Source organism: Rhamphochromis longiceps, linkage group LG2 (assembly GCF_057381845.1).
Source record: "Rhamphochromis longiceps isolate RC_006_pf linkage group LG2, R_longiceps_female_GT1.1, whole genome shotgun sequence".
Lineage (NCBI taxonomy): Eukaryota > Metazoa > Chordata > Actinopteri > Cichliformes > Cichlidae > Rhamphochromis > Rhamphochromis longiceps.
Genome location: NC_140558.1, coordinates 5,976,629 through 6,000,495, shown reverse-complemented (window position 1 = coordinate 6,000,495; position 23,867 = coordinate 5,976,629). Strand labels below are relative to the sequence as shown.

General features: G+C 40.0%; 1 protein-coding gene across 9 annotated transcripts in view; it reads left to right on the top strand.

Annotated features, from left to right (window-relative positions):
• LOC146676871 (teneurin-3) overlaps nucleotides 1-23,867 on the top strand; it is a 146,000-nt gene that overhangs the window by 80,737 nt on the left and 41,396 nt on the right. For 5 of the 9 annotated variants that reach the window (XM_085415828.1, XM_085415782.1, XM_085415791.1 and 2 more), the window contains 10 exons: nucleotides 1,653-1,860; nucleotides 2,943-3,044; nucleotides 4,063-4,257; nucleotides 5,355-5,555; nucleotides 12,317-12,502; nucleotides 15,147-15,167; nucleotides 15,663-15,686; nucleotides 16,837-16,983; nucleotides 17,521-17,737; nucleotides 22,294-22,413. In XM_085415828.1, coding sequence (XP_085271954.1) covers nucleotides 1,653-1,860; nucleotides 2,943-3,044; nucleotides 4,063-4,257; nucleotides 5,355-5,555; nucleotides 12,317-12,502; nucleotides 15,147-15,167; nucleotides 15,663-15,686; nucleotides 16,837-16,983; nucleotides 17,521-17,737; nucleotides 22,294-22,413 — 1,421 coding nt within the window. The remainder of the gene's footprint in view (nucleotides 1-1,652; nucleotides 1,861-2,942; nucleotides 3,045-4,062; nucleotides 4,258-5,354; nucleotides 5,556-12,316; nucleotides 12,503-15,146; nucleotides 15,168-15,662; nucleotides 15,687-16,836; nucleotides 16,984-17,520; nucleotides 17,738-22,293; nucleotides 22,414-23,867) is intronic. The other 4 variants (XM_085415801.1, XM_085415810.1, XM_085415819.1 and 1 more) reach the window with 4 other exon arrangements.

The window sequence follows — 23,867 nt, the reverse complement described above, 5'->3', positions numbered from 1 at the left end:
GCTGGATTTGAATTGGAGCTCTTTAAAAACAGCTACTGTGCCAATCTGTATGCATCCCACTCCTAAGAAATCCACAGACTCTGTTCCAGCCTGAGCCTTTCACTATAGGCTCAGTGCATCTGTGTCGCTAACAACTGCGTTAGCCAGGGGATCTGCTGTCTTCATCAGATGTACTCCTCTGCAGCCTGTAGCATGTTTGGGGATTTTTGTGTTACACTGTTTTCTGCTGCAGAGCTCTGTGTACCTTGCAGCTTCAGTCAAAATGAGGCTCAGGTGTCGAGCAGGTGCAGTGAGACCAGATGTACCAATTTACTCATTGGCAGGAATAACTCGTTACTCCTTGTTTACCCTTTAAATCAGTGTTTGTTTGGAGCTAATATATCGATATGCTGCTAAATTCCTCACATATAACAATAAAAAAGAAAACGCCTGAGGTCACCGTGTCTTTAAGTTGCATTTGTTCTCATTCACTAGCACAGTGCCTGTTCAGGGAGAGCCCAGGGCATTTTCTGTCCCTAAAATGTACACATTTTTCCTAAATGGCTGTTCGGGCAGTCTGCTGTTGTGAAAGCTAACAGATACATGTATCATGTTAAAAAAGGGAAGGAAAAAAGTTACTAAACACAGCACAAGAACATAAAATGAGATTAATGCCAATTAATGCACTTGCTAAATAATCAAACACAGACTCACCTTGCAAGAAAAAGCTACGTCAAATCAAATTATATGTGGTCATAAATGTTCATATTATAATCTCTTGCAGTCAGCGTTGGTTCTTTAGACATCTCACAGTAAAGTACTGTGTAACAAATATTTTAATCAAACTAATCACTCATCCAAATGATACCAAACTTGACAGTGCACAAGCATTGCAAAACGAATCATTGATTAGACTGATTCTTTTAATGATTTGCATCTACATTCTACTGTTTATGATATCCAATGCTGATTTGCATTCAGTACAGTGGATGGTTATTTCATGGGAATAATCTTGGAATCCATATGGTTATTTCTTAGCAATCTACAGATATCAAAAGAAAATTAGCAGGACCATTATCATCAATGATGTCGGTTTTCACTGCCTGCCAATCGAGTCTACTGACTTAAATTTGAAGAAACTGTGTAAAATGTGTATAGACGTGATTGAGAAACATGGTATTTATTTATATTCTGGACAGGTGCTCCTGAACTGAATTAATGAGAATTTTTACTATCACCATTATTACATTATCAATGTTAATTTAGCAGATTGTAATAAACACATTGCCAGCCTGTCTGTAAATTCACTCCCACCCGACGTAACAATATATTTTTGGAACATTTCTGAGCATTTGCCCTAGAGCCATATCAGCTCTATCAGTATTCAAACACCTCTCCAAACCACATCTATCAACTCCAAATAGCTTTCACTGAAAAATCAACATTTATTATACTCTGAATATTTGCTGTGTACACGAACCTGTTATGGCTGTCTTGCTTTACAACTAACTTTGAGTCCCTGTCAGACTGTGCATGCAAAGCATTCAATATTTAAAAAGATCAAAACTTTTTGAAAACTCTCTCTCTCTCCTTTACTGTCTGATTTAATTAGGCTGACATTAAAGGTCCATCTTTTGCATCTGCTGGAATCTGTTCTGGCTTTTGTTTTGCAGTATGACTTTGTCGAGCTACTGGACGGCAGTCGGCTTATCGCCAAAGAGCATCGGGCTCTGAGTGAACCGGACACAAGGGCCCGCTCAGACCCAGTTGCCGTCCACCAAGCCGGATTCATCCAGTACCTGGACTCAGGAGTGTGGCACTTTGCGTTTTATAATGACGGACGGAACGTGGAGACCGTGTCCTATAACACCATCATCCAAGGTATGAGGACACACATCTGCTATGAGAATGAGTGCAGTTGAAATAGTGCGTAATAACATGTTCAGAAGACTTTAATTTAGCTGTGCCTGCATGAACAAACCCTTAGATATTTGGAAAATCTGGCTGCCACACAAACATGCTGAGCTTTTTAAACTTTGAGAAAGCAAGGAGGCAGATCTGGGCTTCCGTTGGAGGGTAGTGGATTATTGTGCTCAACACTATAATGCAAGACCATACACAGCATTGATCCTTCCCTCCTAACAACCTCTTCAGTGTTCTGAAGTCTGTGAAATTTCCTTGTGGGTTTTGCGGTAGGAAAAACACTGAGGTTGAGTTAACGTTTTTTTCTTTTTCTATTTCCTTCGGGGGTTCCATTGATCTGGCCCTACAAATATAAAGGTATTGACGTGTGAGGTCAAAATTGCCTGGGTCCGACGCTAGCTCAATGAACATCCAATACAAGCTAGAGTAATAACAAAAAAGTTTGCCCCCTTAACGCAGATCAAAATGAGGGTCCCAGTCTTTTGGGGGTGCCTTTTATGAGCGATGGTCTGTTGAATGAACACAAGATCTGTCTGTAGGATATGTCAGATTAACTTCAACTCGGAGAGGATTTGAGTTGTAAACACTCAGGAGATTGCATTGCTTGTGTGGGCATGATCAGTCATTCAAGGGTTTGGGGTGGTGGTGAAGCGTTAGAGGAAATAAGAAAAAGGAAATTGTGTCAAGGAAATACATTTGTTGTAATTTGAAATGCCTTTGTGGCTTTTACTTAACATGGCTTACATGGGAACAATTGGTCTGCAGAATAGTGTTATGGAGGCTTAGACCTTATTCAGACATGGACAAATAGCTGTAAATGTATGCCATGACTGATACAAGCACTGCAGATAAGAGATGCTTAGAAATTCTAAATTAATGCAGGGGGGATAAAAGAAAAATTGCTGGCTTGGCTGGCTTGCAGTATTTCACACATTTTTACAGTTGTCAAATGTTGTATTAAAGAGGAAATTTAGATTTGTTGTAATGTGACAATCTGATGAGTTATTAATTGTTGGAATTACATGCTGCTGTACCCACAGAATCGGTGACAGAGTGCACACACAACTGCTATGGGAACGGGGAGTGTATGGCAGGATCGTGTCACTGTTTCCCAGGATTCATAGGACCATATTGTTCCAGAGGTAATTGCTCAGCGTCTTTATTCATCTTAAAGGGTCAGTTCAGCTAAATTAAAAACAAAGACAACTATATATATGTGTGCTTTAGAAAATTGGATTGCCATAATATAACTGAAGTAAATACTTTTGTTTTTATAATGGTATGTTTGTCAGTTGGTAGGTTTCCAGCAGTCTCAAACTAGAAATGCAGAATTTGCTGTTTAGACAGTTTAAAGAGACTCCAGTGGATATATTCATGCATTGCTTGTCCACCAGAAAGAACAGCTCAAATATAATATTTGCTTATGTATTGTACAGGCCTTTTCTGTGTGTAGGTCTATCTATCTAGCTATCTGTGACCTGCTCCTGTAAGACTGAGGTGCTTCCTGTTCTGATTCTTGATACGATTTGTGTTCTGGCTTTTGGTCATCACAGGCTATAACTGTACTTGCACTTAATTGTTGCAGTTTCACATTATTGACAACTAACTCCAGCATCTTCATGACTTTCCATTTGGAACCATGCAGATGTTCCTGCTTCCCAGATCAATTTGCTTAAAAAAAAAAAAAGTGATATATAGTTACGGACAGAAGGTCCTGAGTTCAATTCCACCACCTGCTTTCTGTGTGGATAGTGCTCTCCAGGTACTCCAGCTTCCCCCCACTGTCTAAAGTGCAAACAGCTGTCTGTCTCTAAAGATAAGAGGAAGAGACTGGATGGAGAAATAGATACATTTTTAACTACAAGTTCAGTTTAAAACAAGTGCACAATCGATACGTGAATACGAAGTTGTATCTGGGAACATAATTTGCCTACCAACCACTCTAAAGACTCGAGGAAGTTTTCATTCTCTTGGCTGTTTTTTTGGCAAGCTAAGCCTGCGGGCTTGCTTGCTTTACTTTTAAATTATAGACAAAAAAGGGTATCAGATTTCTCATGTAACTGCAAATCTACAGTATTTCTGATGTTTTTCCCATCTACATTAGATGAAAAACAAAAAACAATACAGAATGATAAAAATGTACCTGATGTCTTTCTTCAGCCGCCTGTCCAGTGTTGTGCAGCGGTAACGGCCAGTACACCAGGGGGCGCTGTCAGTGCTACAGCGGCTGGAAAGGCACCGAGTGTGACGTTCCTGCGTCCCAGTGTATTGATCCTCAGTGCGGGGGACATGGGCTCTGTGTTGCTGGAAACTGTGCGTGCAACACAGGACACAAAGGAACCAACTGTGAACAAGGTAACCTGAAAATAAGAATTCATCCCTCCGGATTCAAAGCAGCAAGATGCAACATATTCCTGTGTGAAGCTCGGGGGGAATCGACACAGTCCATTGGTGAAACAATTGGTGTTTTCGACTCCACCAAGCAGATAATGCTTTGGATGTCGTTATTGATACGGGTTGTATGAATTAACTCCCTCTTAGTGTTTCGAACACATCAGGGTACAAGCTGGAACAGATTGAGCAGAGTCTATTGATGCAGTCACCTATTGGAAGGCTCCACAGATGAAGACACTTGTTAAAATCAATCAGTCAATGGCATCTGTTCCTCTGCTTACTAAGGAAGTGCTCCTTCTTCTCTCTTGTCAAGCTCTTTCACCTCCCCCGTTCACTTCAGTACTTCAGTGCATTCAACTTTATTGATCTCCACGCAGACAAAAAGCAATTATAAGCTCAGATTTACAGCTTACAGGAGCTTTTGACCTTACATGTAAAATGCTATTAAGTTCTTTAATGAATATACTGTGGTTTTCTTTGAAGTGAAACAATATGGGAAGGAAACATTTATGGGAGGAAGCTGCTTTTGTAGCTCCAAGTAAGGGCTCCAGTTTGACAAATTGGCAAATAATCATTATCAGCGTCCGAGTAGATATAGAAATGCACGGCGCAATCAGAAAAACGTTGCAGGAAATTATCCCTTGTTGGTAATGGGTTGATTATGTTGGTCATAATTGCCAATTATTAACCTAGATCAGCAAGTTGGTCTGCAAATTGTTAATAGTAATTGATTGTATCTGTCTAGACACTAATTGTGCTGCTTTTCCTATCGCCTGTAATGGAGCATAATTATGCTGCCAGTATGTTGGAAGCACCCTATAATATACCGTAGAGGAGCTGGTTGAACATAGGGTGGAAAATTACTACTGGCCACCACCAAACCCTGCAAAAAATTTCAGCTGCGCCTCACCAGCCATCATCTGGCACTCAAGTATTTCCACTCTAAAATGATTTTTGGCTGGTAGCAGACTCAAAGTGGCCAGGGTAAATAAGTAGGGTTATATTCAATCTAAAAGTGGTAAACTGACATTGCTGTCACACTTGCTGTGTGTCCTCAGTGGACTGTGTGGACCCGACGTGCTCTGGTCACGGAGCCTGTCATCATGGCGAGTGCCACTGTAACCCAGGCTGGGGAGGGATCAGTTGTGAGATCCTGAAGAGCACTTGTCCAGAGCAGTGCTCCAGTCACGGCACCTTCAACACCGACTCGGGAACCTGCATCTGCGAGGCGAACTGGACAGGTGCCGACTGCTCCATAGGTCAGAACGCTTTTTCGCTTTCTTTCCACCTCCTAAAGCTATCGTGTGTGGGGTTTATGATTTTAGGTTATGTAATAATTATTATTTTCAAAGTCATTAAAGAATAATTCTATTTAATAATTCATTTTAATTAATAGTTTGCTCAGTGAAACCTTAATGTGATGAAAAACGGTGACACACACATACCTTAAGGTCAAGAAGAAATCTGTGAATTGGAGCTAAATATGAAATGAATAAAAACGTATCACACTGGATCTCAGCAAGACCATTTACCTTGAAAGGTGACACACTATTTAATACCGTTCTATTTCGTTCCTTTGCTTTCCTGTCAACCGACTAATTGAGCTTCAGCTTTAACTTGATTTTCATTAATATAATGACAGAAGTTTGCCTAGTTTGTGTCGCAGCTCTGCTTTTGGTCTTTTTCATATTTTAGGCACCTTTTCAAATTCTACACATTTGCCAAAATAGAATTAAAGCAAGTTGGTGTTAAATCTGTAGTCTTTTATTGTATTTGTCTGTCGCATTGCTGATTAGTGCAGGGTTGTTCCACAAACAAGTCAATGCAGACAGTGCAGCGAGATCTATAGTATTTTTTTTTTCACTTTTTTGTGGAAGAAGTTTCTCTAACGAGTAATTGGTACCACATTTCTCTGCGTGTATTCCAAATAAACTCCCCCTCTTGCTGTGCACAGACACCGGGTATCGTAAACAGCAGATGTATAAGCCTTTATTACCGGTTTTAAGTTGAAATAAAAGCTGTCTCACACAGTGCGGTGCATCTACTTCTGGTTATCTTATTAAGAAACCTAAGCAACAATTATTTAAATTTTGAATAGAAATTTAAAAAAGGAATTAGAAGAGAAATTTGTGTGATTTATGATTTGATCTTTAATAATTTACAAAAAAAAAAAAAAAAAACGACACAATTTGAGGTAATTTATCACTGATGTTTTTGAAATATCATTAAAAGAACATTGAAGAACAATTTGTTTTCCTAAATGAATATGCCACGTTTTGGAATGAACATTTTAAATCAGTCATAAATCAGTGTTTCTCAGCTTTCTCACACATAAAGCACAAAGGAAACAAAATTATTCATTTGTTGAGTTCCACTGAATCATAGCCTGGGACTGCACCAACAGATAATGATGAATAGGAGTTTGGCTGACTGACATTTCTCATCTGAAGAGCCATGAATACATGTTGCTTTGGTGTTTTATGAGCACTGCTGTTGGTTACACCTTTTTTATACCACCCCGTTTCTTGTTTATTTTCACAATACAACATTTTCAACTAAAGACAGTATGTTTTATGATGAGGAAGCGTTCCCAAATGGGCAAATGGGAATAACAATACCAAATGTCTGTTTACATGACACAAGCACTCTAAAATATCTGAAAAAAACCCCCCAAATCTCAGCTGTTTACCAAGTGAAAGTAAGAAAGTAATTTCACCTGACTCCAGGAAACAAACTCGACACAAAGGCTTTGTTGGATATAAGGAGACAAATAATGACATGAGTCACTCATGTTTGGACATAAGTCTAGACTGAAATCTGTCCTAGTTCTGCTAAGTTCATGCTTTGCTTTTCTTCCTAAACTTTCTTTGTTAAAAAACCTACAAAACCAGCATATGACTTTGCTTAAATTGGATTACCAGATCTGATGTTATGGGTTTTGATTTGCTTACCAGTTTGAACCTAAATGATTTTTTTTTTTTTTTTTAAAAAGGAAAAAAAGGCAACTGCCTCATTTTGTCACAGGCTGAATAACTCAAACTGCCGATGTGATCACGCCGTCAAAGTTGTGTAGTGAACACTTGTAGCATGTGCAGATTATAAACGCAGCATATGTTCAGAACAAAAGCGTCGACTCCACGCTACTTTTCCTTGACCTGGCATATGTTCTTCTTGAAGAACAACACAAATGTATTTTTAACATCATAAATGCAATGTAGTTTTGCTGCAGCTTTAGGTTTATTTTCGAGGAGATGAGAACAATTAGTATTCCCAGCTGCTCACAGCACACCCTTTTCATTTGTTACCAGGTTTGCATTCAGGCGGTTTATCTCTCGACACAGGTAGGTGACATGATAGTTCAAAGGCTGGCCCCTCCCATCTGTTATCTGTGCGTGAGATGTAGATGATTTATTTGCAGTTCCCTACACTATTTCTCTGTGCGTTAAAACCAGAGAAAAACACATGCTGAGTCAAACAATTAAAACCAGAAAGTTGGAGTTTGTTTCAGTCAGTATAAAAGGCTGTTGAATATATTACTTTTGGCTGAACTTCAAGCAGAAATTAAAGCATAAGAAGGCTGGATGGTACGTTTGAGATGCCTGTGCAGGCTTTTTGAAGCAGCATGTTGCCAGTTTGGTTGGCACTCAAGAAAAAAAAAAAAAAAAGGAATTTTGTTGGTGAAAAAAATTTCTTCTTTTCTTTTGTGTCTCACTTTATTTTCTGTTTTTTGAAAGAGAAGTCATTTGTTATTCTATTAAACCTTTTGACATTTCAAACACAATCCTCTCACTCAGCAAGATATCTCAGGCTTGTCAATAGTGAGGGTGGCCTCAGTGCGGTCCACAACTTAGGGAGTTTACTCACCTGGGTGGGTGGAGAATTCCTTCGTAATTAATGCTGCGGTTCTTCTTTAATTAAATAAACTTTAATTAACAAGCACGTAGCATGAATCGACCGCCCACAACCTCTCAGTCAGGGGCATGTTAAAGGCAGATAAACACTTTTGGACTAATGAAAAATTGATTGCATAGATTCTATGGGAAGGAGGTATTCCTTTGGAATTGAATGACTCCTCTCCAGAGGCACACTTAATATTCTACAGTGTCGGCTCAGCTTAATCAGAACCATCCAAGGTCCGTCAATCGAAGAAAAACTCTATTCAGAATGCTGGAACAGAGAGTTAAAAGAGCCTCAGTAAAGGGGATGAACATAGGAAAAGCAGCAGGGGTGGATTGGTTTTAAAAACAAAAAAAACCATGAACATCTAAGACTTGTTACATTTTGGGCAGCAGAATGAAGCTGGCTAATTTGCTTTCACTGACAGCTATACCAAGTTTTAAAAAAGCACCTAACTTTTTCGTCATGCGGCTCTAAATTTTCTATAGCATTTATAGTCACTTAGAATTTGAGGACATACTTGAGCTTCTTTCGTCTCGCACACTGACGGCTATTGTCACAGCAGAAAGCTTTATGGCTCTTCTGTTCGAAAGCTTTGATAGAAGCTCTTAGTTCCAGGAAATCAACATTTCTTATTCCCAGACAAGAGCAGCCACAGATTGTTGAGCATTAGCTTTAGCCTCGTACAGACTGATTTACTTACCACCCATGGATTCAATCATTTGAATTTTGTAAAGATAACACAGATTTATAACAGCTGCTCAGTTTTTTTTCAGAACTCCATACTTGAAGACATGCTGATCTAACATTTTATAAGAACCCACTTAAATCCATAACCCTCGCCTCAGTCTGCCAAGACGCCATGCAAATGAGTGTTCGTAATATGTAAAACCTTAAAAGTGGTTGTTTTGGAAGTTTTTGGATACACAGTAATTGCAGTGTTTCATTGTTCAATGCTTTTATGGTGATGACAGGCTTTGTTTCATTTGATGGTAACCACACTTGTAAAAAAAAAACAGTTTGTGAAATAATTAGAATTTTAAAAAAATAGTTACAGGAGCTACAGCAAAAGCAAGAAATTAACTGTTGATTGTGCGCGTGCTGGAAAGAAATGTCCTTTTATTACGATACTGTCATGAACATTAGTTTTACTGAAAATGACCCTTCTGTTTTTCTTTTCCGTCCTCTTTCTTTCTCCCTTTCCTATCCCTCACTCGTGTCTGTTCCGTCTGTAACAACTGAAAATAAAATAAAATAAATAATAAAAACAAAGGTCGATCAAATGGACCAATACGGCAATGCCACGATGATCCATTTGGCAAAGTAAATCCATTGGGTATCCTTGTTGGTCTTCAGACAACAATTCTGATGGCTAAAGAACCAAATGGGACAGGCAAAAAAAATAAATAAATAAAGTTTTACTGAAAATGGGAGAAAGATGTTATTGAGAAATAAATTTCCTATCAGCTAGATGTCGAATGAGTCATACGTTATTAATAAGAAGACCAAGTGCTTATTTTTATATACCTATAAAGAGTCTATAAGTGATTATTTTATACACTTTGCTATCTAAAGAAGTAGCACAAGCAACTTCTCGGGTTAAGGGGAAAAAAAGAGAAAAGTCCAAGGTGCCCATTTCTTCCAAATGCAACTTGTTTTGGGCTCGGAAAGCAGATAAACCTTCATAGACTTCCGTGTTAAAAGGCCAAACTTGAGAGAAGAAGAAAAGCAGGTTTACAGCCTGGTACAAAAGAAAGAAGTTTATTTTATGGGATTATTTTTCTATGTATTATCCGCTGGTTAAGTCTGACGTCATTTCCAGGTCCAAAGACTCCTTTGGTTCCCAAAATCAAACACTCAGGGGCGGGTAAAAGTTAAAAACAGTCTGAATTCTTTCAGCTCCAACAAAATAATCAGTGTGGCTGTTCTCCCAGGTTTTTCAATAAAGTTTAACATCCAAGAAGCTATGAAAACAGGATTTACAAAGTTTAGTGGAGTTGGAACTTTGCAAGAAGTTAGCTCTTTAGTTTCCCGCTAAAGATGATAGAATATTTTCTGATTGAAGTATTTCGGGGAAAAAACAACAACAAAAATGGCTTTTCTATCATTATGGACATAAACAGAAATGCAAAAATAAATAACAACGACATTTGAAGAGTTAGTAAAGGTGGGTTACCTGACTTAGAATCAAATGATAAATAATATATAATTAATTTTTTCCCTTAGTAAAAGGTTTTGTTGAGGGTAAACGGGCAAAGCCAAACATGAAGCAAGAAAAATGCTGAAAACAGAGAAAAAACCTCAAAAAACCGTTAATAGAACGTCTAAGATCACATCCACAACACGAGGATGGTTTTGAATATATTGATGTGTTGTTTGAATTACTGTGGAAAAAGTCATGATCCAAAGCTTAATATCAACGGTGAAGCGCAGGATAGTCGAAGAGCACCTGCTATGGTTGACTTTTGACAGCAGTACAGTATGTCAAACATTCACACAACCAATAGAAACACAGAATGACCAGAGCAGGCTCTGTAATAGACAGAAATTCCATATTACAGGCATAGCGCAGCAGCCAGTGCAACCATAATTTCCGACTTGGTCAACCTAGCGGTCGGCGCACAGCATGTCGCTTTTTGTGTGAAACGGCCCTGATTTTTTTCTGAAGCATCCACATAGTCATAGAAAATGATTCTTTCTATTAAATAAAACAGCATTACGACACGTTAAAAAGACTGCAGCCTCTGTGGATGCAGCAGGATCTTGGACCACGAAACATGATTGATACAGCACTGCTTAACAAGCGAGAGGGGCTTCTCTGAAAGACAGGTGGTGGTTTGACAGACGGCTAATTTGAGTCACTGAACTGGAGCTATCCTCCATGTTTGTAGTGTTTGATCCTTTTAGCACATTTTAAATTTAATTATGTTACAAATTTTACGTTTTTTGTGGACAGTTATTTAAGATCGTGCTAGAGGTCTCGCTGTTTTTTTTCTCTTCGTATTTCTTTGTTTTTTTGTCAATCAGCTTTTCTAGCATTATTTATCCATCCATCCACTTGCTTCCACTCGCCCTTACGACAGATGGCATGTTATTATTTATGTTGGTGCTAATTAGCAGGTACTTATCTGTGAGATGCATCCATATAGTGTATGAATGCACCCTGCTAGCCTTAGCTGATAACTTGGCACTCTACCCTTTCGTCTGGCTCCAGACTACAACATGGCAACTCCCCAAATACCGAACTCAGAGATTCAAAATGGTGCAAACAAATGGCTGAATCTTATGTTTTCAGAGCTTTTTCTTTGTTTCTTTGTTTCTTTGTTTGTCTGCACCTTGCTGAGAGGCGAAAGGAATGTGGGAGGTGTGGCCAACACGAGTGCTCCAATGGGACATACAGAATATTTGAATGTTATAACCTTTAATTTTTCATTTCTTCAGTGTGCATTTGAACTAGTTTCAGTACACCCCGTGCATATTGCAGTGTACAGTCGTTTAAAGGCTACATGGGAAACATAGGATTTTCACCTGGATCCATAAAAGTGATCATGTCATATGTCAAGATTAATATGATAAATTGTAGATGAAGAAATATTATTTTTTCTTACCACTCAGTCTGCATTTTGGTAAAGTAGCAGCAGGATAAAACTTAAAAGGACATTTTTTCTATGCAAATTATTCTTTTTTTTATGTCTGTCGTGCATTCCAGTCTACACTCTTTTTAAAAAGAATTGTTTCCACAACAAGTCCACTGAGATCCATATCGCACAAGAAAGCAGCAAAGGCCTGACATTTCCCGTGTATAACGATGCGTCTTAAACATTCTTTTAACAGATAGCAGTAATTTTGACTCTTTAGATGAAATAGTGTCAGACATTGAAGTAGTTGCCTTGCAGTGTCGGGATTTTTCTTGCACGGTTTTTATGTCTTGTTTACAGTTAAACTTATTGGCCCACTTTAACTGAGGAAGCTCACACTTAGCAAACATCAGAGCGTTTTTTTTCTGCGTTGGCAGATGCATCTATTCAGCATACAAAAATACACGAGTCTAGAAGGGAGGGGGAAAAAGGACTTTTCAAGGAACAGAAGCTACATGTCTCCATGGCTCTTTGTTTTGCGACAGAGGTGTGTGTGGTGGACTGTGGCCCCCACGGCTCCTGCATAAGTGGTGTGTGTCACTGCGAGGAAGGCTGGACAGGACCAGAATGTGAGCAGAGGGACTGTCACCCACGCTGCATCGACCACGGAGTCTGCCGAGAGGGCAAGTGTGACTGCCACCAGGGCTGGACGGGTGAACACTGCACCATCGGTGAGCCATGGTGACACATACAGTAACGTACACCTACACACCCTTGACAGAAGGGCACAAACTGCAGAGGAAATTCATTTATGGGCAGATTTAAAAGGGCAGCTCTGGAGTGTGAATGTCAGTATTTTCAGCGCAGCTTCAAGCATCAGGCACAGATTGTGGTACTGCTGTCGCTGCTTACCTTTTCAATACAACTACCTTAGCATGGCAAGTGATGAGTAGTTTTTGATGATATTCACAGAGCTTAGAGGTAAACAACTGCGTCTTGCAATCCAATTTTCAGAGATCACTGAACCAAACACTGTATCCATGATCTTTATCCTTATCTTCCTTTTTTTTTAATGTTTATTTATATATTTATATATCTTCTAAACATTTCTGTGTCTTATAACATTTCTTCTAAATGTCTGTCAGACACAGTCAGCGTTGGAGGGTAACTCAAAAAGATTTACTCTGCTACATGTTTATTACGGATTTTTAACATCAGTTTATCAAACCTGTCGCATTTTTGAAACTATATAAGACCTTTTTGTCTCAATAACTAACCAGATGCAATAACAAAGCACTTCTCGTGTAAATATTTAGGTGCTGGAGAATAATCCAAATTTTATGGTATAAACACTTTTACAATAATTACTGAGCATTTTAGTGTCAGATTTTCCTTCAGAGTGACTCTATTTACACGGTCTTGCTGCTTTTTCAGTAAAAGCTTTGAGTGCTTCCACCCCCACTAGCTTCGGTGACTATACTGAACATAATAGCACCATTTTTCAATGTATTCATTCCGTTCATTGTTATTAATTTGATGAATTTTATTATTTATTTTTAAAAAAAATTTGTTGGCTGCTGATCCTTTTGGCCACCAGCTTCTGTTCAACAAATCTATTTGTCTTTTACCTGCTGTCAAATATTGTGGTGAGTATAAATGTACTGGAGGTGGATTAAAACTAGAATTAAACCTTGGAAACAGAGAGAAACTTGACAAAATGAATTTCTGTTACAAGGTTGCCAGTTTTGCTTTTAAATCAAGATGTAACGAAACATTTTCCAAGTTTAAAAAAAGAAGCGCCGGGATCTTACGCACAGATGTTATCTCGTCTCTTTAGAGAGAAGAAAAAAAATCTTCTTGCGACGCCGTATTACAATTAACTTTGTAATTTAGAGCATCGGTTTAGATATTCAACCTTTCGCCTGCTGAAGTGACGCCTCTTTTAGTGAGTCAAGGGCAGGTATTTAGGGAGCCAAAAAGCCACGGGTAGGCCTCTTTGGAATATCATTTTCCTGAAATGGCAGTGCTTCACCTGGCATTAATGAGGATAATGAGTTCTAAGATGTCACTTCCTATTGACCTTTAACTCAAGCTTCCTTCACACCTTACCCTTTGTCAAAGGTCCTGTAGTTAAACCTTGACCCGCCGCTTCAAGCAGCATTCCCCCAAGTGTAATTTCCAACCTCTCAATGCCGACACATTCTCTCTGAAACAAAGATCTAGCACTCCAAACTCTTGAACCCTAATTATGTATTTACAAGTTCTCTCATCAGCAATCCCGCTGTCCACAGCGCATATCCATCTCCAAGGGGAGACGAGATTGCAGTGAGGGAGTTGTTGGAGGGGTCACATTCCTGATCTTATTAATCTTTCCCTCCTAAGCGCCGACTGTGCATCATCCATTTTCGCTTTCTTTCCTTCCTTCTGTTTAAGGTTCCCAGCAGGAAAGTAACTCCTTGCTTTGGATGCAGGGTCAATGAATAGGCAGTGCGTTACCTTTTCTTGGACAACTGGGAGCCTATTTTGTCTTTCAAACCCTGAATAACTGCCATTTGCACAAAGCGTCTTTTAATCACATTACATAGTCAGAGTCTGAATAGAGGACTTCCTTGGCCATTGTATTGTCACATGGATCTAGATCCTGTTTCATATGCAAGGCTTAACCCATTGTCGCTGCTTTCTCAGTACTGCAGTTTTCCGCTAAGGTGTTTTTGATTTGTCTTTGTGTGCTGCTGGTTCGTTGGCACGCTGTTGTTAAAATCGCTGAAGGAGAGATGATGGGGGAAAAAAAGTATAGTATTCTGCTTCATGATGCATTCATATTGGAATGAGGCCGAGCCTATACTCCTGACAAGCAGACAGTAAAATGTTTTGAAGCAGACCCAGATGAAACTGGCTCATACACTCTGACAACAAAGAGTGTTATAACACACAGATATAAAGAGAAACAGTGCGCTCGCCGTTATTTTAGACCATCTTTCTATGGCAAAGTAAATCAGCTGGAGAGTTTTAAAATGAATATTTCACTGGGAACATATTGCCGAATTCTTTTATGTTGCTTCCTGTAGACAGAATACAAATCATTATCGGCATCTATAATTCTGATTAATCACTTAGTGCTTTAATTAACATCTACACTCACTTTTTAAATGCTAGATGTTTCCTCTTGATGTAGCAAAACTGTGGATCCATCCCTCTAAATATGCTGCTTCTCTTTCTTCTTCTTCTCTTACATAAATGTCCTACTTGTCAGTTTCCCCCCCTATTTACATATCTTTAACTAACTTTTTCTTATGTCCATTCTCTTTTCTATTTTATGTTTGTGTGCCTGCCTGTCTGTCTCTTTGCAACTCCGTCTTGGCTTACATGTATTAGCCCTGGATTCAAGAGTATCAGGTAACAAAACAAAAAAAAAAAAAACACTTTACACTTGAAAATTATACACTTCACTCTAGATATTTTTTTCTGAGCCAGCTGAACACCTTTATTTTGCTTAAAAATGTGAACTGTGTTAGCAATGGGTGAGCTCACTGCTTCCCTCTCTTTCAGTAATATCAATAACATCCTGTCACTCATGCTTAATATTAGCTATTCGGCTCAATCACCATAACCACTGTGATACATTCAGAGGAGAGAGATTGAAATTAGAGCAGCAGCTAACACGTGGGGAGGACAGCAATAATCTTCGGGAAAACTACCTGCAAAGCTTCTTTTCCAAATATTTAAACCAAGTTGGCAGGTACATCAGCTTTATGCCAACCACGGTTTCCACTTTTTGTACTCCCTGTAAGTTACAATAAGTAAATGTGTTTGTCAGTCTTAGCTCTCTGCCACCACAGCGATAAGTAATTTTCTTTTCCAAATGTTTCCCTTTCCTCGGTTGTGTAATAGGAGCAGTCAAGATAGGATATAAAGGTAAATTGAACCACTACCCCCCCAAGGGAGATTGTCACGAACAATCCCTCCCTGCTCTTTGTCTTTCCTAGCACGGCGTATATACACCTGTTTTATGTCCAAGTCGATCATAATGTTTCTGCTGTGATCCTGCTCCCCTCGATATGTCCCCTCATTTCCTGTCCGTCCTTACCAGTCTCACACCAGACTCCACGGTCCCTTCTCCTCCCTGTCTTAATTCCCTGTGTCTGCCAGATTAAACGCCCTGAACTGGTGTGGTTTAGTCATGTTTGGGCTCCCTGTCTTCACCCTCCACTAAAAGGAATGCGATCTGGCAGCAAGTGCACTGTTTTCTGTAAATGTGGAGACTCTAGACCCTCCCTCCTCTTCTCACTCTTCTCCCTGCTATTTACATACACTTCCTCTTCCCTTTGATGTTGCTGTTACTTCACATGAGTGCTTCAAACATCTGCAATGTACTACTCCTGCTTTAATTATATTCAGGCAAAAAAAAAAGAAAAAGCAATGAACTTCCAAGACAGTGTTTCGAGCTTCTTAAATGGGATTTGTGCAACTTTTAACTAAAATAAAAGAAGAAGAAGAGCAAGATCCTTGAAATTCTGATTCACATATAAACAAGAAAATTGTTGGGGAATTGACATTAAGAGACTGCAGTTCATTTAAAAATCACAGTGTGAGGATCCATGTAACCTTAAAAGATGCTACTTCAAAAAGAGCCATCCAGACTTTGATTTAAACACAAAATCACTGCTGTGAGCATTTGACTCAACAAGCATTCACAGCATCTCCCACTGGCTTTTCAACAGTAAGTAAACAACTGAGATGGTTTGTTGTCCTTTTATCCCATGCATTTCCATTTATGCTGTGGTTGCACATTATAGTAAAACTCATGTGAAACGACCGTAACGCCTCACAACTCCCCACCTCCCCTGCCCCCCATCCCCAGTCCTGTTGGAGGTGTATTGTACCGTACGTTCACTTATTACTGTCTTTTTTCTTCTTTTTTTTAATCATTTTTGTCCCTCCTTCTCCTCCGTCCACTCTAAAAGCCCCTTTCGCTCTTGTCTTCTCACCCCTTCCTCGCCTTCTCATCCTGATTTCCTCGTCCTGATGCGTTTGGCTGTTTGACATATACGTGATGTGTTGACAGACGGCTGCCCCGGGCTGTGCAACAACAATGGGAGGTGCGTCCTGGATCAAAACGTCTGGCACTGCATCTGCCAGTCAGGATGGAGAGGGCTGGGATGCGATGTAGCGACCGAAACGCTCTGTTCAGATGGCAAGGATAACGAGGGAGGTAGGAAGAAGTAAAAGCTTCATACAAATTGTCTTTTTAGCCTTGGAAAAAAAACTGGTGCGTATCTCTTATTGCACCAGACAGAAAACTGGCTTTGATGTGGCTCCTCGGTGACATTGCAAACAAACAAAACAAATCAATCATACATAAAACATCACTGGAAAGAATATGCTAATGTAGAGGCAGAGCAGATTGTTAAACAGCATGCTTTAAAATATACAGTAGATCAATTATAAAGACTTGTTGGCACTATATATTAAAACTCTGCAAGCTGGATTTCTAATGAACTTCTCCTTGGCCTAATCAACACCCCAGAACTTTTGAGGTTCGCGTGTGGCGACAGACACTTCACACTCTGTGTCAGTGCAGGATCTCTGTCGGTGCTTTAATGAACTTAAGTTCATGTAAGAAGTCATCTTTGTGTATCAGAGGTGAACACAGTAATAGAGATGCTTATGTTTTCCTTCGTCAAACCCAAACATATCCAGGTCAACCGAGCTTTTCCTCCCTGTCTTGACCGCCCCTCCTGTTTTCCAGACGGGCTCATCGACTGCATGGATCCAGACTGCTGCACTCAGATTGCCTGCCAGGGTCAGACCTACTGTCGTGGCTCACCTGACCCAGCTGCCATCGCAAGCCAGAGCCAGAGTTCAGTCGCCCAGTCTTCTTCTAAGAGCTTTTATGAACGCGTCAGTTTTTTGATCGGCCCCAGTGGCAGTCACGTGATACCCAGGGATAACCCTTTCAACAGCAGGTAAGCAGCTTAATGAGTTACTGACAGCTTTTTAATTATTTGGATCCAGTTAGCTGTTTGCTGTCTCATTACCGGTAGAGAGGCACACCTGTGCAGCCCCTCGAAAATGTCGTAGGATCTCACATCTTTGTCTTTGCAGTCAAAGTGACAAGCCTGTTTACAGTCGCTTGGTTGCCACACGGTTTTATTTATTTATTCTACAAGTTGGGATTAAGTGGTTCAGGAATAAGCTTGCTCCCTGTTAAAATCAGCCCTTATGACTATAAAAACATAAGGATTAGACTGCTTAAACCCAGATAACAGGACCATGTGATTTTCCAAATTGAAAAAGGAAAGTACAGCATAATTTAATTTTTGCATCAGTGAGCTGCCCGTCACACACAGTTTGTATAACAGAGACCTGATAGAACGCTTTCTCATTTAAATCTGTTCTTCCATCAAAAAACATCAAACACGGATAATTTTGTCAAGTTATTACTGACTGAAAAAATTAGAAAAATCCTGTTGTTGCAATGTTGTACATGATGACCACTTTGATGACAATGAGTCACTTCTTTAGTTCATAACTCATAAAGGTGACATTTCTGTTTTATAAGAAGGTACAGGATTGCAGAAAGTTTCCTGTAATTATTAGCCACGGTGAAAGGCAGATTTGTCAGTTGTTTGGCTGCTCACTGCTACCAACTATGATACACTGTCATGAAATTCTGTGCAGGCAGTCATTTTAACCTGGAGAATGTAAAATGGACATCACTTTGACCCTGAAAAACAGCATCACAGTTATACCCGTTTTCTACATTCTCCTCTGCTTATCCACTTCAGGGTCATGGGGGCGGGGCTAGAGCCTAGCCCATCTGTCATACGGTGAGAGGCATGGTACGCCCTGGACAGACAATCAGTGTGTTAATTGGGTAATCACCAATTAACCAAACACTGCTCAGGTCTCTGGACGCACAGAAACAAAAACTGCACACAGAAATGTTTCGTGTAACCTCGCAAAGCTGCTCAAAAACTATTCTTTTGTTTTATTATTATTTTATTTTTTTTCCTCACATTCCTCAAGAAGTTTAGTCTTTTGGATTTCGACTCTTTGACATGCACCACTAGATATATTTACCCCACATTCTACCCACACAGATTTATTGTGCTTCTGAGACATTTTGACACTGATGGGCATAAAAGCTGAAACTTTTTGTGTTTCTCAGGACTCCTTTTATTCATTGTGACACCTTGCACTATGCCTACGTCTTTTTCTTGAGCTCGTTGCATGAATTTGATTTTTAGTGGTTTTTGTATGACTGAAAAGTTTGATGTAAAGAGCAACAAGACCTTACCTCATGATTAAAGTACTGTACAATATCTCTGTGCAAACTGAAGAGACTGTTATATTTTTCATGTAAACTTCGGTGCATTCCCACATCTGTTCAGAATCACAAGAAGAGTTTGTTTTGTGACTGATGGAGAGGAAAATGATTGCCAAACTGTGTGCAGAAGGCTTTGGGAATATTTCCGCCAATAGTTTAAAGTAATCCTTATGTAAATAGCATGCTTTACTGAAAATATAGAATGAGGCAATTCCCCACAGCCGGGTTCTCAGTAATCCTCATCCTCATTGTCTTCAGCTTAATGTCGATTTCATGTCTGGCAGTGGCATTAGCTCTCTTGCTCAAAATATTCATTTGCCTTTTTATCTCCTCATAGAAGTTAGTTTTATAGTCAAAAACAGTGTTTTAGGAGCTCTGCAAACATGCGTAGTCCTAAATTTTACAAAATTAATTACCTTTTTTTAAATCTTATCGCTACATGGCAAATACTGCATACATGAAGTACATTTTGAAAGAGTCATATAATGAAGTAGAATTTAGTAGTGACAGGGTTTGTTTGGAGACCCCTTTTTGTTTTTTAATTCATTTGAGGTTATAGCGTGAATAATTTATCCACTACCTTTGCAGAGTATACATTATGAGAGTCTCTGAAGCACTGGAACAATGCCAGAAGAGAAGACTTTCAGCGACGGTAGTGACTGTTATGCCAAGCCGTAGAGTATCTGATGTTTAAAGGTAGAGAAATGAGACACAGCTAGAGGTCATTCATGTCCTTCTATTTTTAAGAAGCCATTGTGTTAGCCCAGAGAAAGGCAGCCGATTTCAGTGTGTGGTCAGGTTTCAGAACTCAGCAGTAAAGTTGTCCCTCGTATAGCACAGAGAATAAAACATGTGTTGTGGTGTAGTGCCCCCCCCCATCCCCCCAACCCTCTCCCCTGCACAATAGTTCCCCAGCCATATCACATGTCCCCACACAAGTCTCCCGCTGGGTTTTGAGACGTTGTTTTTCTACCGCTAGTCTGGCACAATGACAGATAAGAATGCATGAATTATATGATTCATTTCTGGGGTTTCAGCAGGTGGTGCGACTTTGCGTTTGTTTGGTGGTTCAGTTCTTGTATCACCCGTCTGCCTCTCAAAAGATTAATAGAGTCACAGGGAAGGAAGAGGGAACCTTCGCTGTGGCTCTTAAGTGGCCTTGTTCTTTGAGCCAGTAAATAAACGATGGGAGATGGTTGTACCAGACATGAAGCGGGAGGGAAATGAGAGGCTAAAGCTGTTGATCATCTTTCTTTCTCACTCTCTCTCGCACACACGCTCTCACTCTCATATACGTAATGACCCGGAGATAAAGTGGCAAAATAGAACATTTTTTGCCCACCGGTGAAAAATGCAGAGGGAACGCTTTTAAAATTCTGCTCCACGGCTGAGAAATTGGAACAGCTAAATGTTGATGGAGAAATATAGTTTTGTCTTTCCCTTTAACTGTACCTTCAAACAGAGGACTACCTTAACAAATCGCTTCGCACTTAAGAATATAAAAATAAAGATTAGTGTTTGACAAGTTCTACCTCCAGGCCCAGCAGTCGTGATGAATAATGGCAGAGGATGAGGATATCTGATGCTTTAAATTATGTATGAATATTCCGTGTTTGTGATTTACAAAGCAGAAATGCACAAGAAAATGCCTTTTTTTTTAGGGGAAAACAGGGAATGAACTGCTAGAGGTGCTGAACCTATTGACCAGAAGCAAATCCATTTACCAGCAGGGAAAATCTGAGTTGGGGAAACTAAATGAGTAATGCTCCCCCATGCCAGACTAACTACCACAGAGGTACCCTAAAGTGAAGCATTTAACCCCCCATCCCCACCCAACACTATAACCACCACTGCCGCTGCCATTTGCTCCAGTAACATTACAGTTTGACCAGCGGTAGAGGGTGAACTACATAAATTATAAATCTGCCACCATATGTGAACATCTGGTGACAGATTTATGTTTCCAACACATTGTTGTGTTGGAAACATAGACGTAGTGTGTTCAAAAATTCTCTTTTCTTCTTTTTGAACCAAACGTATACACACATTGTTGCCCACAGACTTTAAATGAGCAAAAGCCTCCGCTTTTGACTCGTCACTGCCTAACACTGTATGTGTTCTGTATTCCAACTGCATTTTTCCTTTCACATCTAGAGTACTTATGGCTTCACCTTATAAAAAATCGCTGTGGCGATTCTGTTGTGTTGTAGAACTGCTTTTCTTTTTCAAAACCCTTCATTTTTTTCCATTTGTGACAGTTTGCCTCGAGCATTGAATTTTGTTGTTCTGAATTCCTATAAAGTGCCTTTTGACACGTCACTTGCCTGGCTTTGCAACTTCTCACATCAAGAGGATGTCTGTAACTGAGCTGAAGAGCTCATTCCAACACAATTCTTGTTGATATATTATCTTTCATCACAAGTATTACTACAGACATTTATCACGCTAGCGAACGCAAGACTTCAGTATGACACTGACAAAAGGCTCTTTTTCAGAAGCAACAGCACTTGCTGGAATAATCACACTTGGATCACACCCTCTTCAAATACAATTTAGGGGAAATTCCAAATTCAGCAAGGTCAGATAACAATACTGTGAATATTTCACTCGTGAATCTCATTTGATAGCCTCACTGCTGGGTGTATTGTACACTTCATTTACCGAGTTGACTTTACTGAGGAGACTGATAATTTAACTGTGAATGTTGTTGGCTAGAGAAGATGCTGTGTGTTTACACTTTATTCCCACAGTTTTCTGCAATGGCCTCACAAATTGAAATGCCCTTACAGCTATACGTAGTGTGTTCAGTTGTGTCTTGTCATAACAGCACCTATTTTTATATTGCGCATTAAATGCATGAAAAAAATCTATATTTGCATTCTTGTGGAATATAAATGCTGCAATACGAGTGCAAGACGCTGCAAAATCTTAACAAGAAGCCCTCAACCGACTGATTTATGGGTCCTTAAAAGCAGTAAACAGACACAGAGAGTGGCTCTGTTAGGTGCCGTTTTCATGAGTAACGACCACTGACGTGTGTGTGTTCTTAACAATCAGTAAGTCATACCTCTTAGCTCATGCCTCGGGCAAGGGGATGACAGTTGTGAGCAGTGCTGATGCGGTGGATGCTTGTTGAGACCGGCTGGCATTGTTTGTTTACTCAGCTCTTTCTGTGTTTGTTTGCCCTCACAGCCTGGCATCAGTCATCCGGGGTCAGGTCCTAACGGGAGATGGGACACCACTGATTGGAGTCAACGTGTCTTTTCTGCACTACTCAGAGTACGGCTATACTATCACACGGCAAGATGGCATGTAAGTTAGTTTCCCCTGCTCATGTGCATCATTAGGGGCATACAACGGAAAACACAGTCATCTTTACACAACGATCAACAAGTGTACAAGCAGACACCCAGCCAGCTCAGTCTTGGGTTTTAACCTTTGCCCTGGCGAAAATATATTTGTAGCATGTCCTGCTGTCCCCAGACTCGTGTGGAAAAATCCAAGAAAAAAAGGCTGTCCAGCAGAGGAGGAATTGTCCTGGCAGTTATCCAAAATGTGCTCAAAACAAATCGAAACAGCAGCACATTGTGCCCTAGAACAATTCCTCATGCAAATGTCACAGTGGTGGAGGCCATTTTGAACCAGGCTGTTTAAAATGCATTGAATCAGCAAGGGTAGAATCAATCTGCCCACAGTGTAGTAAAACATGGGATTACTGCCTGACCTTCTCGTGCTATTACCACAGACTGGCTATTAATAATGGGAGTGCAAATACATACAAGACAAACGTATGTCACACATTTTACAGCGAGCGTTCAGCTCAGGTAGGAGCTTCATTTCGCACATGGTCGTCAGAGATTATGAACCGAGCCTTCGTTCGAATTCAACAGATAGAAACCATGTTTATGTGCTGCCAATGTGGAATAAAAGGCTTATTGAGTGGCAGAGAATTGTACAGCTGTTGTTATGAATCACAATCCTTGGGTCCCCAGATAGCCGAGGATTAGCTGATTTCTTCAGATATTCCGCCCTGTAACTCTTCTGACAAGGAGCGTGATAAATGGTCGGGGATAATCACACTTGGTTAGCCAACAGATCCGCTCAGTGTGTTAAGAAGGGGGGGGGGGGCAGCATCAAAGCCTGGCCTCTTGCAGCTGTGAGCTCCCCACTGCCCAAAGTGGAAAGAGCTTGAGAAGGAAGCTGTTTTAGGTCAGCTGCACAGCTTGGTTGTCGCTGCGTGTGCGTGTGCACGGGTCCGGGTGCGTACATGAGATGTGCGAGTATTCAAATCTCCGTGTGTGTGTGTGTGTGTGCCTTTGTGGATGTGGATACATACAATGTCACTACGCAGATGCTTTACCCCCTGGGTAGTGGAGCACGCTGAATATATAGAGCAGCACTTCAAAGACTCGCCCTTCATTTCCAAACCAGTAACTTTTCCCTGAGTAATGTTGTACTAATTAAACCAGTTCACCAGTGAAAACTCCCAGAACTCTGAACCAAATTCAACCATAAAGTGTCTTCTAACACCACGCTGAGTGAACAGAAGTCATAAATTAGATTCAGTGAATAATAATATTATATGGAGACTGAACAGAGGGATCACTTTGATAGGGAAAACTGCCTTTGAAAAAGGGATTATCAGCCTTAACATAAATATTTACTTTGCTACTTTGAACTTGAGGAGACATTTCAAAATTATATCAGTCTAAGTTTTCACCATCATTAGTCATTAATAAAAAACAAATCCAAGGCGATGGTGGTGA